This window comes from Lissotriton vulgaris, chromosome 6 (genome assembly GCF_964263255.1).
Source record: "Lissotriton vulgaris chromosome 6, aLisVul1.2, whole genome shotgun sequence".
Classification (NCBI taxonomy): domain Eukaryota; kingdom Metazoa; phylum Chordata; class Amphibia; order Caudata; family Salamandridae; genus Lissotriton; species Lissotriton vulgaris.
In genome coordinates this window covers 829774066-829794193 of record NC_141694.1, presented here as the reverse complement: position 1 = coordinate 829794193, position 20128 = coordinate 829774066, and the positions used below count along the sequence as shown (strand labels likewise).

General features: G+C 48.3%; 1 protein-coding gene across 1 annotated transcript in view; it reads right to left on the bottom strand.

Moving 5' to 3' along the window:
• HEATR1 (HEAT repeat containing 1) overlaps positions 1 to 20128 on the bottom strand; it is a 411542-nt gene that overhangs the window by 283168 nt on the left and 108246 nt on the right. The window contains exons 14-16 of the mRNA XM_086926859.1: positions 13573 to 13661; positions 10044 to 10255; positions 2854 to 2975 (exon numbers count right to left, since the gene is read on the bottom strand). Of these exons, the coding sequence (XP_086782985.1) occupies positions 2854 to 2975; positions 10044 to 10255; positions 13573 to 13661 (423 nt within the window). The remainder of the gene's footprint in view (positions 1 to 2853; positions 2976 to 10043; positions 10256 to 13572; positions 13662 to 20128) is intronic.

Sequence of the window (20128 nt, the reverse complement as noted above, 5' to 3'; positions counted from 1 at the left end):
ACACTGCTGCACGCCGCACACTGCCGCACGCCGCACGCCACACACTGCCGCACGCCACACACTGCCGCACGCCGCACACTGCCGCACGCCGCACACTGCCGCACGCCGCACACTGCCGCACGCCGCACACTGCTGCATTACTCACACTGCTGCACGCCGCACACTGCTGCACGCCGCACACTGCTGCACGCCGCACACTGCTGCACGCCGCCGCACGCCTCACACCGCCGCACGCCTCACACCGCCGCACGCCTCACACCGCCGCACGCCTCACACCGCCGCACGCCTCACACCGCCGCACGCCTCACACCGCCGCACGCCTCACACCGCCGCACGCCTCACACCGCCGCACGCCTCACACCGCCGCACGCCTCACACTGCCGCACGCCTCAAATTGCCGCACGCCTCAAATTGCCGCACGCTGCTGCATTGCTGCATGCTGCTGCACGCCTTACACTGCTGCACGCCTCACTGCTGTACGCCTCACACTGCTGCACGCCTCACACTGCTGCACGCCTCACACTGCTGCCGCACGCCTCGCGCTGCCGCACGCCTCGCGCTGCCGCACGCCTCGCGCTGCCGCACGCCTCGCGCTGCCGCACGCCTCGCGCTGCCGCACGCCTCGCGCTGCCGCACGCCTCGCGCTGCCGCACGCCTCGCGCTGCCGCACGCCTCGCGCTGCCGCACGCCTCGCGCTGCCGCACGCCTCGCACTGCCGCACGCCTCGCACTGCCGCACGCCTCGAACTGCTGCACACTGCTGCATTACTCACATTGCTGCATGCTGCTGCACGCCTCACACTGCTGCACGCCGCTCACTGCCGCACACTGCTGCACACTGCTGCACGCCTCACACTGCTGCACGCCTCACACTGCTGCACGCCTCACACTGCTGCACGCCTCACACTGCTGCACGCCTCACACTGCTGCACGCCTCACACCGCTGCACGCCTCACACTGCTGCACGCCTCACACCTCACACTGCTGCACGCCTCACACCTCACACTGCTGCACGCCTCACACCTCACACTGCTGCACGCCTCACACCTCACACTGCTGCACGCCTCACACCTCACACTGCTGCACGCCTCACACCTCACACTGCTGCACGCCTCACACCTCACACTGCTGCACGCCTCACACTGCTGCTCGCCTCACATCTCACACTGCTGCTCGCCTCACACTGCTGCACGCCTCACACTGCTGCACGCCTCACACTGCTGCACGCCTCACACTGCTGCATGCCTCACACTGCTGCATGCCTCACACTGCTGCATGCCTCACACTGCTGCATGCCTCACACTGCTGCATGCCTCACACTGCTGCATGCCTCACACTGCTGCATGCCTCACACTGCTGCACGCCTCACACCTCACACCGCTGCACGCATCACACCGCTGCACACCTCACACTGCTGCACGCCTCACACTGCTGCACGCCTCACACCACCACCACATCACTCAGGGACACCACCACATCACTCAGGGACACCACTACATCACTCAGGGACACCACTACATCACTCAGGGACACCACTACATCACTCAGGGGCGCCACCACATCACTCAGGGGCACCACCACATCACTCAGGGGCACCACCACATCACTCAGGGGCACCACCACATCACTCAGGGGCACCATCACATCACTCAGGGGCACCATCACATCACTCAGGGGCACCATCACATAAACTCAGGGGCACCATCACATCACTCACAGACACCACCACATCACTCACAGACACCACCACATCACTCACAGACACCACCACATCACTCACAGACACCACCACATCACTCACAGACACCACTCACATATCAAGAATTACAACAATTGAAATTTCAGAAACTTTAATTTTTCTTATAATGAAGAAAGACACAACAATCTGATGGGTGGCCTTTTCAGTCACAAGCCTATGGTAGGGCTGAGAGAGAAGGCAGCCAATGGTAGGGCTGTGAAAGAAGGCATGTTAGCAAAAGTGCAGACAGTGCTTAATTTGAGCCAGTGGTTTCTGGTGCTAGGCACTGGCACTTAATTATCAACACCTGCACTTACTAAAGTCTGCGACATGGTGGTGTGCTCTGTCTAAATAAGACATGAACACAACAGCTGTTTATTAATTTAATATACATTAAAATGACTAATACCTGCTGCCCAAGTCATTCTTACATTGTTTGGGCACCTGGAATAGTCAGAATTGTCACACTTGTAGGGTGTGATGGTTAGTAGTTGTGTTTGTTCTATCACTGATGGCACTGGCAGGGGTAATGTTAGGTGCAAGCTCCCGTGGCTACGTAACGACGCCCTGGCAATTATATTTTGTTCCACAAATTAGGAACTGAGTGCAGGTGACAAGTGGGCAAGATAAATGATTGAAAAAAAAAAATCACAAATTCAAATGTCTCTGCATATTTACAGGAATTTTCCAAGGCCATTTCCAATTGAAAACACTCAGAGTAATTCTCATTAAGGTTGTGGTAACTGCATTTTAGTAAATAGAAAGAAACGCCTCCAAATTTCAAGGTGTCTAGGGAAGGATTTTTTCCATAAAGAAAGAAAAAACATTCTCTGAGAAAGTAAAAAAAAATACAAGTCAAATGTGAAAATTCATATCAAACACCTGCTCTTCTCCTAGATTGGCAACTTAGTGGAAAAGTAATTCAGTAGCCTTTGGAAACTTAATAGATTTACAGGACTACTCCTGGAAATGTCTGAGCCCCAAAGAGTTAGAAATCTATTATAAACATAAGCACAAACTTACTTGAAAAGATTTCCATCATTTTTAATGCAAGTCTGTGTTATTATTCAGGAACAAATATTTTCCCTAGACCCACAAAACACATCCCAGGCTTACCATTTGTAGCACAGAGGAGGAGTCCAAAGATGCTACATTGCCAGCTAGCACTTGAATCATCTTCCTGTTTGCTGCACCTGCCAATGCTGCTGGCTTTGACGCTTTCATCACTTTATTAAGAGCTGTTTCAATAAAAATAAGGAAGGGGAAAATTACAATACTAACATGTCTCCCTATATTTGCAACTTGACACAACATAACCACAATCTCATACTTACTTGGTACAAATTGAAGAATAAAGAATACAAAATTACTTATCTATTGGGGGTATTAAGTCCACATACCATAATTGTCCAACAATCTCATATCATTGTCTATCTTATGTCTGCAGCACGTTCCCTCCCACCGGTATCCACTGCAACATAATGAATCCACAAAAGAGGCTCAGAGAACAGCATGTTAAAGATCAATTGCTGCGTCGCCACAGACTCCATATTTCTATGGGCACTAGTCTCCTTTTCTTCAACAGGTAGTCAGACCTGGACTCAAGTTATTAATCTATTGTCTTGTGTGCTAATGGTGGACCCAAAGTCTAAAGAATCACTGTATACCTGGGAAGGTCAATTTTCCCTTTTATCCTTAGGAATGGCGCGATGAGGGGGTGGGCTAATGGAGCTCAGGTTTCCCCTATTTTAGTCACTTCCCCATGGACTGCTGACCAAAAGGTAAGGATGAGGTCAGAGCCCCATATAGTGGGGTTTTCTCTTCTGTACCTCAGTCATGTTGAGGTATTCATTGGTCCTGTAGAGAATAATAGTAATCAGTAGTAATATATTATTTGTAAAACTTTTACTTGCAGATGTCTGGTGGTGGACTGAATGGCAAGCATGGGAGCATTTGAGTCTCCTCCCAGTCCTCCACTTCAATTTGCAATAGGTCGTCTGACCAATTCTCTTTCAGCCTCTGCATTTTAAACTGTTTATCATAGTTCTATACATGATCTTGATTCAAAAAGAGTGGTTTGTAGCTTCCAAACAGCATATCTAAAGCTAGTCAGATTTTTAAGTATCTGAATTACTTTGTGTTGGCCAATTTAAATTCTACGTATATCTCAGAAAAGGTTTTTATACAAGTGGGTCATATCATGACTCAGAATTTTGCAATATTAAAAAAGGACCCATGCTCTGCATCCCTTTAATTCACTTGCCTCTTTAAGGGCTGTGCTCAATCACAAAATGGTTTTTATATCAGTTTGCTATCCTAGATTATTACTTTGGAAACTTTGACCCACGTGGGCTTTAGACCAGTATGGGCTATGTGCGAGTGCCCTCAAGTCAACTCCAACCTCACAATCATCTTGAAATTGTCATGTGTTGCTTCTTTTCATCGAGGCACCTCAAGGGCAGGTGACCAGTGTAGGAAAGTATCTTTTTGTCATGGTCACCCTTACTTTTTGCCACTGGTACAGATTTTGTTGGCTGATGTGCACTGGGACCCTTCTAACCAGACACCAGTGCTAGTTCCCTAAAAACAAGGTAAAATAGTCTAATTGTAACACAATTGGCACACACTTTAGTACTTCTAGTAAGTGGTATCCCTGTTAGTTAGGCCTTAAAAGTCGAATCAGAATTTGGTGTTGGATTTCTAAAAAAGGTCCAAATACACCAACAATGACTAGCACATTGGAGAGGGTCAAGGATCTCAACCCGACACCTTATTTTCAACTTAATGTGAAGCAGTTAAGGGCCCTCTGTAAAGCTTGTAAATTCAAACCTGGGTCTTCTCCAACCAAGCCACAACTCCAGGAGTTGCTTGCTCAGTTTGATGCACGACATGCAAGAGCAGAGAATTCTGATATTCCTGAAGAGGAAGTGGTCAGTGAAGAGGATTCTAATGATGGAGATTATTCCCGTACCAATGGTACAGGTGATGGGAAGATCCCTCACCTCTACCCTAACACTGCATCTAGAGGGTCTGCCCCTACCTGTAGTAGGTCAGGCCAATAAGGACAGGAAGACAAGCTGGATGAAGAGGAGCTAGTCCTTGTGAGACTAGCCAAAAAGGCAGACCCTGAGGCCAAAATCCCGGCCACCGAACGAGAAAGAGCTGATGAGGGTTTGGGCCCGTAAGTGGTGGTAACAATAAAGTAAACAGTGAGAGAGAGGAAACTTTGATCCCAAATCCCAAGAGATTGTCTCTAAATATGTTGAGGGTCATGACATTACCAAATGGATACGGTCTTTGAGAGGGCATGTAAAATGAGGAGATTACACCAAAAATACTGTAGCTCCTCAGGAAAGTGCAGGGACAGACTAGTGACACTGGATAAGGCAGATGCTGAGTCTTATGACCTCATGAAGGAAACCATGGTTAAGGGCTTTGTACCCACTACAGAGAAGTACAGGATTAAGTGCAGGGAGACTCACAAAACCTTGAGTCAGTCCTGGGTAGATTGTGTTGACCTATCAGTTAAGACACTAGGTGGCTGGTTGAAAGGCAGAAAGGTGCAATATTATTATGGGCTTTACAATAGGTTGATGAAAGAGCACTTGTTAAGTAATTGTACCCCCCCCCCCGGAAAGATGTGAGACACAAAGAGGAAAAACCCAAAGAGTCTTCAAAAGACCCCCAAACCCTGTTCATGAGGGTGGGCCCTGAAACACTTCATGGTAAGAACTGGGATCCCAAAAAGGCATGGTGTTTTAATTGTAAAGCCAATGGACACCGAACTGGGGACTCTTCCTGTCCCAAAAAGGTTTCCACTAGTGCACCTTGAGTCTCTACTGGGGTGGTGAGTCTCCAGATGGGATCCTTGGTGTGCCATGACCAGGTCAGAGACCAGACTGAAGGCCACATATCAATGGGGTTGAAGTAAAAGCACTGAGGGATACAGGTGCAAGTGTCACAATGGTAACTGGAAAACGGATACTACCAGAACAGTACTTAACTAGACAGACATATTCAGTCATCAATACTAATAACAATACCAAAGTTCAACCCATGGCAATGGTAACCTTTGATTGGGGAGGGGTTACTGGCCAAAAAAAGGTGGTTGTGACCTCTGCAAGTCCAGCACAAGGTCTGCTAGGAAATGATCTGTAGACCTCAGCATGGGCAGTGGTAGAGCAAATACCCCTCTAGCCATGCTGGGAATACCTGAATGGGCGTGTATGGAAATTCGACCACTCGAAAAAGAGAGGTTGGAGCCGGGAATAATGGCCCAACTCTCCAATAGAAAAGGCCTGAAGTCTGGAAAACCAACTTCTGCAACGACAAAAAGTCAGGTCTCCTCAGGGAGAAGACCTGCCAGCCCTTGAAGGAACTGAGCCCCAGAAACTTGGACCTTAAACGGTAAAGCTACCAGGCCAAAGGAAACACTCTAGGAAAGATCCTTGGCAGGGACAGAAGACATGTTCCCCTATAGAGAGCCCGAGACAGCAAGCTGCTGAACAGGTAAAGGGAACGGTCAGTGGCTCCCACTGAACCTACTGAGAGGAGGAACTCCTGTATACTGAGGCCAGAGACCCCAAACCTGGTACCACTAGGAGAGTGGTAGTGCCTCAGCAGTATAGAGAGTTCCTACTCTCTCTAGCACATTACTTACACCTAGCTGGGCATCTTGGCCAGATAATGACTTGGAGTACATTAGTCACCGACTTCTACTGGTGAGATATGTCCCACAAAGTACAGGAGTTTTGCAGTTCCTTTGTTATCGATCAAGCCAGTGGCAAGACAGGTAGCAAACCAAAGACACCCTGTTTTCCTCTACCTGGGGTTGGGATTCCCTTTGAGACGGTATGGATTGACATTGTTGGGCCCCTTGACCCACCAACAGCCTCAGGAAACAGATTTGTGCTGGTGGTAGTGGATCATGCCACGTGATATCCTGAAGCAATTTCACTTGGGATTATCACTGCTCCTGCAGTTGCCAAGGCCCTCATAAGTATTTTTACTAGAATGGGCTTTCCTAAGGAAGTGGTTTCAGACAGAGGTAGTAACTTCATGTCTGTATACTTAAAAGCCATGTGAGTTCAGTGTGGAGTTGACGTATACATTTACCACCACATATCACCCACAAACAAATGGTCTGGTTAAGGGATTTTACAAGACCATGGTAGGTATTGTAGGAAGGTGTCCCTCTTTGACATGGTCACCCCCACTTTTTGCCAGGTATCTGATGCAAATTTGACAGAAGTGCACTGGGTTCCTACTATCCAGGTCCCCAGTGCCAGGTTACTTTCCATAAGCTGTACAATTGTTCCCCTAGTTGGCAATAAATTTAGCACCCCCTGTAGGTCCCTGGTAAGAGGTACGCCATGTACCTACCTTGGGGAGGGAGGATAAAGAGGGTTCTCAAGGTCCACAGCATTTATTTTGCCACCCCAAGGGACCCCTCAGCACCAACATGCAAACTGCCATTGCAGGCTGCGTATCTTGGAGCAGAGGAGAGTGAAAACATGACATGGCATGCATCGCTATGTGCCATGCCTGCAGACACTGCATGCAGTATAGGTAAGCCACCCCTACAGAGGGATCTACAGCCCTAAGGCAGGATGCACTATACTACACGTGTTGACATATCTGCATGAGCAGATATGCTCCTGTGACGTCTAAGTAAATTCTTGGATTTCACAAGTACACAGGGAAGCCCTTTTAAGTACATGGGCTGGACACTGATAAAAACGGGTTCCCCAAACTACATGATGACTTCACTGAAATCGATGGTGGTGGATTTATAAATTCATGCACCCAGAGGGCACCTTAGAAGTGCCCCATGAAAACCTACCAGCCTTTTGTGTGCTGACTGGTGTCGGACAGCATGCTACCACAAGCAGGTTTCTTACCCCCTGCAGGTGAGAGCATACACTCTCTGAGAGAAGAAACAATGCCTTCTCTAAAAGTAATATAAAAATCTGTGTTATTATTTGTATACATTGTGTGCCATTTATTGACTGTGTGTGTACAACAAATGCTCAAGATTCTCCTTCGATTAGCCTAAGCTGCTCTACCACAAAATAGAGAATTTGGGATTTTTGAAGAAAGCCCAGTAAACCAATAAGGGTTTCCTGGACTCTCTATACAGTGTACTTTACTTTATAGAGAGACAGTTTCCTCCAGTGCGCACTCCGTAGGGGGTCTCTGCAGCAGAGGTAAATAAGAATGTGCACGGGCGCCAAGGTACACCCTCTAGAGGGGACAATGCTTGTTCCATCTTAGTTTAGAGTAGAGGGGTATCCTAGGATTGTTTGGTGGACAAACCCCAAGGAAGTGATGTAAAGTGGCATGGGTAGCCTCGTGAGAAATATCGCCGCGTTTGCTAGTGAGTCCTTCGCTCCCACAAACGGAAAGATGGCATAAAAGTGGCACCCCAGACCCACAGTCTTCAGATCACTTCTGGACTGGCAAGAAGACAGAAGGAGGACTGCCCTGCTGCTCCCTGGATCCCATTAAAGGCTACACCTAGGAAGGACTGCACCTGCTGAACTCAAGGGACTGGCAAAGAGAACTATGCCTGCTCTGCCCACTTATAGAGTTAGAACTACACTTGTGCCCACAGCTGAAGGAAGACTGCCACCAGGCCCCCTGGACACAGCAAAGTGAGCCTGCATCAAAGACTGACTGTACCTGCTAAACAAGACGGACTTGCAAAGACTGTCCCTGCCGTGGCCACTTGTCGAAAAAGGATCCACTTGTGTCAGGGCAGAAGAAGTGACTCAAAGGGCTAGGTGGCTAGGCCCCAGTTTAGCACCATGGACATAAATGCTTCAGGAAACCAGTACTTGTTAGACTTCAGCTGCCCAGCATCAGGTGCCTGCCGCTGGGCACTGAAGTGCCAGCTGGGAAACCAAGTCCTGACATACTCCAGGTATCCCCAAGTCCATGGAACCTGTGGCTATTGTTAATGTTGAGTCTGCAGGAAAAGGATACTGATCAGTGGACAACCGCTGAAGATCGCTGTAACAGGAGACCAGTCGACCAGTGGCAACTGGGCTTCACTGGGGCATTATGGGAGATTGAGCCTTGAGGCCAGAGAGGACCCCTGAAGTTTGTGGACCTGGGGTGGCCACACGAACACTCACCATATCTCTTCCACAGATTCAGTATCCTTAGAGTTGTCTCAACATCCTGAATCCCAAACATCAGGACCACTTTCTGGTTGGAACCGCAATCCTGGTGAAATATTCTGTGAGGACTATGAGACTGCTGGACCCAACAGGTACCTAGCTCCTCGGACCGAAATGGTTTACAGTGACTGGCTACCAACCTGGGAAGCTGGTCAGTCCAAAAGAGGATTGGTAGTCATCCAAGCCCAGCAGGTCTGGAACTGTGATACTGATTACTAAGATTTATTGGAGCTTAAATTTGCATATCTTTTAAAGATCATATAGCTGGTTCCTCGCAATACATTTTTGCGGTTTTGGTATTTATTTTAAGATAAACGCACACTCTATATTTACAAATTGGTGTTCTTTTTTTATTGTGTTTAGTGTCATACTTACCTGTTTTGGTACTTTCAAATGCTTTATACTTTGACTAAGCCTGACTGCTCTGTGCCACATCTACCCTGGACAGAGCTAAAAGATTTGCTAAAGAAACATAACTGGACCTGATAGAGACAGTGACATTATTACATGGTGAGGTCTCAAAACATTCCTACATTTTTTTTTCTTTTTGGGCAGTATAGCATGAACTTGGCCCAAGGAAATTAGGGAGCTTTACATGAGAACCAGACGTTTTACATATTACCCCATGTTAGACATATGTATTTAGACACGGGGAGTTTAAGTAATTTGCAGAGAATCACATTATGTTGGGCTGAGGCCAGTATTCATACCTAGTTCCCCAGTTCCAAAGTTGGCAGTTCTGGCAACTAGACTACATCACCTTCTATATTAAAGTCATATACGCTAGACTAGCCCTGGGAACTAATCAAAAAAACAACTATTACCACAAAAAAGCATGAGGAAATTTTAAAAATAAAGACTCTTATCCTTGCCCGTGGCTTGCTATAAATGAGCTCCCACCTACCAATGAAATGAAACATAGTAAACACCTTACTCCTACACTAATTCCTAACTCAGAAAAGCTAAAGCCCTTGAGAATGCCAATTCCTCTTGATCATCCACATCTGAATTAGCTATTGCATCCCCAGAACCAGCCTTTCATCACCATGTCTAACCACCTTACGCAACAGCCCTATTATTCAGTTTCTTGTAGGCTTCCTCTGCAAGTGCTCTGTAATCCTCTACCTTCAGGCCAACCTTTCAGCAATGAATGCAGTGAGCAAAGGCCCGACTTTGCAAGGTGGACGGCTAGTTTCTGCTCTGCAGATGTGGCATCACTGCTGGTTATAACCATGGAAGGCAACACCGCCATAACTACTTGATTTGTTAGCTTGTCATTCTGACGTAGCATTTCTCCTTCCATTAGTAAGTTGGTTGCTTTTTCAAGTGGATGGTACCTAAGAAAAGAGAAGACGAAGACCATTAGATCTAGCGTACAATGATTTGTAGCTCCAGTTTTTGCTACATTCCCTACTGGAAAAGGTTCCCCACAGTTGAAAGTTCTGGTTAGCAACATTAAAAAAATGCTTGCTACATTATTAGATGATGCAAGAGGTCCATAAGCAGCCCTTAATTTGTGCTGGTGATTGTAGGTGGTGGGGCACTGGCACACATGTTTGGGACAGCAACTTTTCTTTATATAAGAGAGAGAAAGAGAAAGAAAAGAAAGGAGTAGCAAAGTAATGCCAATATGCACGAGTGAGAAAAAGGGATAGGAAGGGTGGGGTGTTGAAAGAAGGAGACATCCAGTAGGATCAGATCTGGGCAATCTGGTTGGTGTCAGGCAAGCCAGGAATTTGGCAGCAGATTTCTAAGAAAAACGTTATGTTCTTGCATTTTTAATTTTGTATGAAATTGAGTACTTTTAGTGAGACGGTCTTCGTGCTTTTAAGAAGGATTGTTTAACATCAGATTTTAAAATGTACCAGCTTACTTCAACACATCAATTTTATCATCAACATTTTACCTAAGTTAAGTGTTCAAAGGAAGTGACTTGGGTATCCAAATAGTGTGGTCCCGATCATGGGTGACCAGTGGTAAATAACAATGGATACTACTTATTAGCTACTGATTATCCCAGGACACAAAGAAAAAGCCTCAAAATGTGTTCCTCTTGTCGGCTCAATTTTTACACACCGCTGCTTTAGCGGTCACAGTGGGGAAGTAGTTCAAAATAACAGCACGTCAAATGGAGTAGGCAAGGGGATTCACAAATGTTGCTGCTCCTTACTGGTACTGATTGTCTGAGAATGAATGGCTTTCGATATCTACTGACAAAAGAAATGGCTGGGACCTCTTGTTTAGAAAGATTAAAGTCACCAGAGCCATTTTGTGGACACAGTTGGAAGCATTGCAAAGGGATATTCCACCTAGAGGAGCAAAGTAAATGCATCAATTTGATTCAAGGAATCCCACAAGAGTTTGTACTCTGGGTTAAACTGCTATACACAACACACAAAGCGAGAGCCCGCACTGGAGCCCACATCTCTCAGTCCTACCTAGTAGGTCGCGGCACACGTCAAGGCTGCCGGCTTTCACCGCTTTTGATCGTGTTAGCACTTGAACCATTAGCCATTAAACTTCGGAAAGAGGCAGTAGGACATGGGATTCAGATAGACAATGCCACACACCACAGCTCACTGTATGCTGATGATATCATTCTCTACTTACATCATCTTCAGAGTAGACTGGGGCCTATTTCTGGTATATTCACTCAATTCCACAATAACTCGGGCCTACCATTAATGATTCCAAGTCTTATGCCTTCTATTCCCACGCCACAGAACGAATAGAGCCAACTCATTTTGTTCCCCTGGTACTCCCGACTGCACCCACTACTTTCAAATACCTAGGAATACAGATATATAGAGGTACAAAGGAGCTACTAGACGGTAACCTGGTACGGGCAATCAAGGCACTCAAACCCCAAATAACCTTCTGGACCGCACTACCACTCTCCGTAGCAGGAAGAGTTGCCGTTTCAAAAATGGTTATGCTCCAGAGACTGCTATACTATTTTACTAACTTACTGATAGTAATCCCGACCAATATTTTTAAAACCCTGAATACCCTACTATTAGACTTAATATTGGGAAAGGGCCGCAAACGGGTGGGGCGCTCGAAACTCCAGTTGGGAACAAATAGAGGGGGTATAGGAGTCCCATATTTTAGTGTGTATTGTTATGCGAGTCAGCTCTAGTGGCTATCATACTGACTGCAGGCCATAACCTCCACGAGATAGGAATGACGCAGCAGGCATTGGACTGGGGTACCCTTCATACCATGCTGCTACCTAAGGGACAGACCCCACATGCGGCTCCAACCCTATTAAAAGTAACCCGTATCCACTGGAAAAAGGCAATACTATACACTAATCGATTACTCCCCTATGCCGCCAATGTCCCACTTTTGGAGATCCCCAGGCTTGCAGGAGTAATTACAACTAAAGGTATCTCCAAGGGGACGTGAAAGGGAGTACACACTGTAGGTCCTCTCTTCGATGATAGTATGCTGCCAGATCACGAGAACTTTGCCAGAGAACAAGGTGTCCCGCGTTCCCTTTGTATTATACATGCAAGAATCCGCAGGTGCATCACGCGACACTGGGCACCAGATAAAAAAAAGAACCTGCGCACAAATTAGTACACACACCATACCTAATGGGTAATGGGCAGCATTTCACCCAATGGCTATACAGGGGTATCCGCTCCCATGCGGAGACATCGCTGACAGTGCTAAGAGAAAAATGGAATGCTGACATTGGGAGAGAATTATCAGATAAGGAATGGACATCCTTTTGGAGTATCCCCAAAAAGTTTCCAGAAACACAAACTTTTAATTAATTCAATTTTTGGTGCTACACCGGGCCTATCTTACGCCGCAATGGTTAAGCAAGATGTATCCGGGTGTTGGAGACCAGTGTCCCCGGTGTCTGGCACAGGTGGCTGACTTGGCACATATGTTGTGGGCCTGCCCGTGCCTGGCCGCCTTATGGGCAGCAGTTACAAAGCTCCTTGGGACTGTGACCGGTGTGGTGAGGGTGACACAGCAGAATACTGTATACTGGGACTGCGCCGTAAACGCAAGAAGCAGACAGTCTCACATAGATTTGCTGCTTTAGCTCTGATACTAGCAAAACGATCAATCACAATATGTTCAAAATGCTGGTACAGAGAGGTGGTCAGGTGGGGGAGGGCGAAAGTATGGCGATACAGATGGAAGAACGAAGGGGCTTACGGAAAAACCTTATTTCATTGGAATGGGATGCAATGCTAGAATTACTTAGATCCTCAAAACCCCCACCAAGGTAAACAACTGTACCGTATACACCCACCGGTCACCACTAAACGAGACCTACAGATATAGAGCCCCACAGATAATAACAATACAGGATTGTGCATGGTTGGGATGGAGTTGCATCCTAAAGGGAGGGAGGGGATTGGTATAATATGCCGACATGGGGATTATAAAGATACCCTTAAATGCTAGTGTTGATACTGCAACGTATAAACCAATGCCTACAGTTATTACTGTCATTATACCCCAATGTTATTCATGATGGCCGCAATGGATGATTACCCCAATTGGGATCACTAGTATGTATCACTAAAATGTATAATTGCTGATATGTCGGAATGTTCTGCATGAAAATCAATAAAATGTGTTTTAAAAAAACTCCATCAATTTGATTCAAGAACAAGCTAATTATACATACCATCGACCATCTTGTGAAAGATCCACTCTCCGAAAAAGATTCAGCAGACTGTTAACTTTGTCTTCTGGGTCAATATGCTGACAAAATACCTTAATAAAAAAAAAGGAAACAAAATAGCTGCTATTTGATCCGGAGCATTCTAATTTACATTACAATGTACTGGTTTATATTGCTACTGTTTAACAATAGTTTTAATGAATATGCTACTTACCAGTATGCATCTGTTCTTGGCATGTAGGGCTGCTAACATTCATATCTTAGCATTAGATCGCCGCCTAGTGTTGGGTCCGGATGATCGCACATTGTTGTCCTGGAAGAGTCTTCGAAGTATCCTGAGATAGGTGGCTCCTCCCCTGGACTACAGTGCGCATGGGCATCGGCTCCATCCCCAGATTGTTTTTCGCCATTGTGGCAGAGGATGGAGTGAAAAGTGTAAAGGATGTCCATGCTAATGATTGAATACAATAGTATATCTGCAGCTGCGACAGGCACCGGGGAGGAGGGTGGGCGATATGAATGTTAGCAGCCCTACATGCCAAGAACAGATGCATACTGGTAAGTAGCATATTCAGTTCGAGGCATGTGGGCTGCTAAATTCATATCTTAGCATAGAATACATAGCAGTCCCTCCATCAGCGGCGGTTGCCCGTGCCAGCTGCAGAAACCTGAAAAAGCGTCTTGAGAACAGCCTGTCCTACAGCCGCTTGCTGTTTGGAATGTACATCAACACAGTAGTGTTTTGTAAAGGTATGTGGTGTAATCCACGTGGCTGCTCTGCAAATGTCCTCTAGAGGAATGTTTCCTAGGAAAGCCATGGATGCCCCCAATTTGCGTGTGGAGTGCGCCTTTGGGGGTATTGTTAAAGTGCGCTTGGCTTTTTGATAACAGATTTGAATGCACTTAACAATCCATCTGGCTATTCCTGCTTTGGAAATCGGGTTGCCTTTGTGTTGTGGTGAGAAGGCAACAAAAAGTTGTTTCGTTTTCCTAAAGTGTTGTGTCCTGTCTATGTAGTACATCAATGCCCTCCGTACGTCTAACGTATGGAGCATTCTTTCCGCCACTGTTTGTGGGTTCTGGAAGAATGCCGGCAAATCGATAGTTTGGTTGAGATGAAAATGTGACACCACCTTTGGAAGGAATTTGGGGTTAGTACGTAGCACTACCCTATTTGGATGAATCTGAATGAATGGCTCTTGGATTGTGAGCGCTTGTAGCTCACTAACACGCCTCAGTGACGTAATAGCAATTAGGAAAGCAACTTTCCACGTTAGGAATTGCAGTTCACACGAGTGCAGTGGCTCAAATGGTGGTCCCATCAGTCTGGTGAGGACCACATTGAGGTTCCACACCGGAGCTGGCGGTGTTCTTGGGGGAATGACTCGTTTCAGACCTTCAAGAAACGCTTTAATGGCAGGCACCCTGAAGACCGAGAGATGCTGCCTGTTTTGAAGGTAAGCTGCGATGGCGGATAGATGTATCCGAATAGAAGTGAACGCTAGTTTGCACTTATAAAGGTGTAACAGATAGCAAATGATGTTAGGGATAGATGCATCTAGCGGGTTTATGTCATTGTCTGCACAGTAAATGACAAAACGCTTCCATTTTGCGGCATAGCATGCTCTGGTTGACGGCTTCCTCGCCTCCTTGATGATGTTCATGCATTCAGGAGGTAGGTTGAGGTATCCAAACTCTAAGACTTCAGGAGCCAGATTGCTAGGTTGAGCTGTTGCGGATCTGGATGCTGAATTTCTCCATGGTTCTGCGTCAGAAGTCTGGGCGTGAGCCGCAGTCTTTGATGCGGTACCACTGAGAGTTCGAGGAACGTGGTGTACCAGGCCTGGCGCGCCCACGTTGGAGCAACTAGGATGAGTGTCATCGAGTGTTGCCTTAGTTTTCTCGCCACCAGTGGTATCAGAGGTGTCGGGGGAAAAGCGTACGCAAATTTGCCTGACCAGTTCATCCATATCGCATTGCCCTGCGATTGCGGGTGTGGGAACCTGGCGGCGAAGCTTTGGCATTTTGCGTTCTCCCTTGTGGCGAACAGGTCTATGTCTGGACGACCCCACCTTTGGAAGTACGGCTGGAGTACTGATGGATGTATCTCCCACTCGTGCATTTGATGGCTGTATCTGCTGAGCAGATCCGCCATCTGATTGTCCTACCCTGGGAGGTGTTCTGCCATGAGGAAGATGTTCCTCTGAATGGCCCACTTCCACATGCTCTGAGCCAGGTGAGACAGCTGCGGTGAGTGGGTGCCCCCCTGCTTTTGGATGTAGTACATCGCGGTCATGTTGTCCGTCCGGACTACCACCACTTTGTTGCACAGATGTACAATGAAGGACTTGAGCGCCATGAAGATCGCCATCAGTTCTAGATAGTTGATGTGCATCTTCTGTTGCTGCGTCGTCCATAGTCCCTGCACCGTGTAAGTGAGCAGATGAGCTCCCCATCCCTGGAGAGATGCGTCCGTTGTCAGGATAACCTGTGGCACTGGCTCCTGGAACAGTCGGCCCTTGCAAAGGTTGTGTGGAGTCCACCAATGCAGAGAGTTGTATGCCCGACTGGTAACCAACACTAGGTCTGTTAATTGTCCCTGAGCCTGTGTCCACTGATTTGCTAAGCACTCCTGGAGCGGGCGCATATGCAACCGTGCGTGAGGGACTATGAAGATGCAGGAGGCCATCATGCCTATCAACTGCATGAACACTCTTGCTGGAAGTGAGTGTCTCGGTCTGAACTTCTGGATTAGAGACTGCATGCTGTCTATCCTGACGTGGTTTGGTTGCGCCTTGGCCGTCAGGGTATTGATTGTCGCACCCAGAAACTGCCGGACATGTGCCGGCTGAAGGTGTGACTTTGGGTAATTCAACGAGAAACCCAGGTCGTGGAGGAGGTGAATGGTAGTCGACATGTCCGCGGCGCACTGTTGTTCCGACCTGGCTTGAACGAGCCAGTCGTCGAGGTAGGGGTAGACATGGATGTTCTGCCTCCTGAGGTGCGCTGCTACTGTCGCCAGGCACTTGGTAAACACCCTTGGGGCTGTTGTGACTCCGAAGGGTAGGACTTTGAACTGATAATGCGTGCCTTGGATAGTGAACCTGAGGTACTTTCTGTGGGACGGGTGTAGTGGAATGTGGAAATAAGCATCCTTGAGGTCTAAGGTTGCTAAGAAGTCTCCTTTGTTTAACATAGGAAGAATCTGTTGCAGTGTAAGCATATGGAAATGCTCTGACAGTATATACAGATTGAGGGGACGGAGATCCAGAATTGGTCTGAGAGATCCGTCCTTCTTTGGAATGAGGAAGTACAGGGAATATACCCCCGTGCCCTCCTCCCCCACTGGCACGAGCTCGATTGCTCCTTTTTGCAGCATCACCACCACTTCCTGCTGCAATAAGTGCAAGTGCTCTGCGGACATAGGTCTTTGCCTTGGTGGAATGTTGGGTGGAGTGGATTTTAACTCTAGACAATAACCGTACTGGATAAGTTGTCGCACCCACCTGTCTGTGGTGATGTTGATCCAGACGGGCAGGAACTGCTGTAGTCTCCCCCCCGACAGGTGTTAAGTGGTCGGGGGGCAGTGACAGAGAGTCACTGGTTGCTTGGGGCAGAGGAGCGTGAATTGTTGGTCCCTCTGCCGCGTCCTTTGTTGCTGTTTCCCCTGTAGCCCCTCTTGTTCTGTTTGGGGTACGAGGATTGTGCTCCACCTCTAGGGAACTGTGACTGCTGACCCATCTGTCCTCTGGTGACTCCACGGGCACCTGAGCGACGAAAACTATTGCCACGAAACTGCTGTGATTGTAGGGCCCCCATAGATTTAGCAGTTTCGGTGTCTTTTTTAATTTTTTCCAGGGTGGTGTCAACATCTGGACCAAACAGTCTATCAGGATTGACTGGTTGATTAAGTATGGTTGTTTGAATGTCAGGTTTAAACCCCGATATGCGGAGCCACGCCGGTCGTCTCAGCATGACACTGGTGTTAATGGCCCTTGCGGCTGTGTCCGCGGCATCAAGTGCACACTTTATGGCCGCGTTGGAGATCAGTTGTCCTTCCTGTATAATCATTTTGGTGCCCTCTTGAAACTGCGGAGGCAGGTGTTGCACAATTTGCTCTAGTGTGTCGTAATGTGACCTATCATAACGAGCCAGTAGTGCCTGTGTATTTGCAATACGCCAGAAATTGGCAGCTTGCGCAGCCACTCTTTTGCCTCCTGCCTCTAGCACTTTGGACTCCTTATCCGGGGGAGGAGCTTCACCCGTTGTTTGGGAGTTGGCCCTTTTACGGGCATTTGCGACCACAAGGGAGTCAAGCGGCAACTGTCCCCGAATGTATGCAGGGTCTGCAGGCGCTGGTCTGTACTTTTTTTCAATACGTGGGTTGACCACCCTCGCCCTGGTAGGCTCTTTAAAGATGTCCGCAGCATGCTTGAGGACCCCTTTGAGCATAGGCAGTGTCTTTACAGTTCTTTCCGAGACTGAAAAAGTGTCGAATAGAAAGTCTTCTTCAACTGGGTCAGCATGCATGTCCACATCATGATTAGCAGCTGCCCTCTCAATGAGTGCATGGAAACCTGCAGAATCCTCTGTTGGGGATGCACGTGTACTGAAAGCCTGTGGGTCTTGTCCCACATTTTGGGTGCCTTGGTCCCCAATGTCATCATATGAATCCTGCTGTGCATCTGGTTCATTGACCGGGAAAGTGTATTGGTCATCTTCATCATAGCCCTCACTTTCAGAGTGGTCTGGAGACGGTGTTGGGCTCCTTCTTGGAGGGGGCTGGATAGGTTCCATGAGGCCTGAGGCGTCCTGTGGAAACTTTTTCTTCTTCAGTGGGATGACATAGGATTCCACCGGCTGTGAAGTGATCTTCCTTTTGTAAAGGGTTAATTTGCCCGTGTCTGCGTCTATGAAGCACTCCGAATCCTCTTCTGAGTCGAGTACTCGCGCTGAAAATGCCCCTGCCGTAGAAGATTCCGACTTCTTTGGCGTCGATTTTGATGAAAAGGCCTTCGGCGCCACTTTTGGCGGCAGAAGGAAGAGGAGTTTACTTGCGGGCTTGACCGGGACGTCTGTCGCCTTCTGCGGCGATGGCGCCGGCGCCGACGAAGCAGAGGCCTTCTCCCTAATTCTTTGTAGTGAAGAAGCAATGAGAGATGCGTCAGTGACAGTGGCCTTTGGCACCGACGAGGTGGCCTTGCCTTCGGATCCGACGTTCTGTTGGTCTTTTGGAGGGTTGGACGATGATGCCACGTCCGCCGACCCCGAGTCCTTGGACCGATGCGCAGATGTCCCAGTCGGAGCCGGAGCTGTGTCGCTGGCTTTGGCGGGCTTCGCCGGCGCGCTTGTCTTGTGCGTGCCACCCTTTTTAGAGGATCTCTCCTCCGGCGCCGATTTCGACCCTGTGGAATCGCCAGATTTCTTCGACTTCTGCGGACCGGAGGTCGACGGAGTCGATGAGGCTGCAGGCTTATTCGTTTTTGATGTTACGATCGCCATCTTAGGGACGCCTGAGTCCTTAAGTTTCGGTTTCGGTTTCGGGTCGGCCATTTTAGGTGTAGTCGATACCGTTGCTTTCAGTTTCGGTTTCGATACCCTCTGCGCAGCAAGTATGTCCGTGGCCGGGCCCGCAGGCGGGGCCGTGGCTTGCGCTACGGGGTCTTGGGTAAGGCCGACAGGCGATCCCGTGACCCGCTCCTTATGTCCGTAAACTTCGGGGCATAGCTCGTCCTCTGAGCTATCTTCCACGGCCCCATAAACCTCTTCGTCGTCCCCTACCTCGTCGACGTATTCAAGGCCTTGACCCACGACTCCGTCGTCGTCTTCCGGATCTGCCTCGACCTCCGTCTCGGGCGGGGAGATTTGAAGATGATGGCTCCGGTCCTCCTCTTCTTGGTCGTCGAAGATGTTTTCTGGATCCGGGGCCGCTTGTTTGGCCACAAGGCGCACCGCGCGCCGAATCGTGAGAGTCTTCTTTGACCTGAAACTCGCACAGGCCCTGCAGCTTCCTTCGTCATGATCTGGCGAAAGGCATTTGTTACAGACCGGGTGCACGTCTATATGTGGGTATTTGGACCCACAGAGCGGACAGAGCTTAAACGGACTCCGCTCCATGTTGGAAAATCGGTGTCGAGTCGCGATGAGAAGGCCTCGATGTCCGAAGAGTTGAAAAACTCCGCTGATTCCGGCTCCGAGAGACGGAAGAACTCGAGACCGCACGCAAACAATACCGACGTAAAGAACACACAGCCTTTTGGCCGTTTAAAGTTATGTTTTCTCGGTTCCGACGGAGAGACGTCGAGACCGCATCCGAACCCAATGGCGGAAAAAAACAATCTGGGGATGGAGCCGATGCCCATGCGCACTGTAGTCCAGGGGAGGAGCCACCTATCTCAGGATACTTCGAAGACTCTTCCAGGACAACAATGTGCGATCATCCGGACCCAACACTAGGCGGCGATCTAATGCTAAGATATGAATTTAGCAGCCCACATGCCTCGAACATATAGATATCTTCAATTGCACTGTTCCTGTATGTTTTGGGGTAGGTATTTGT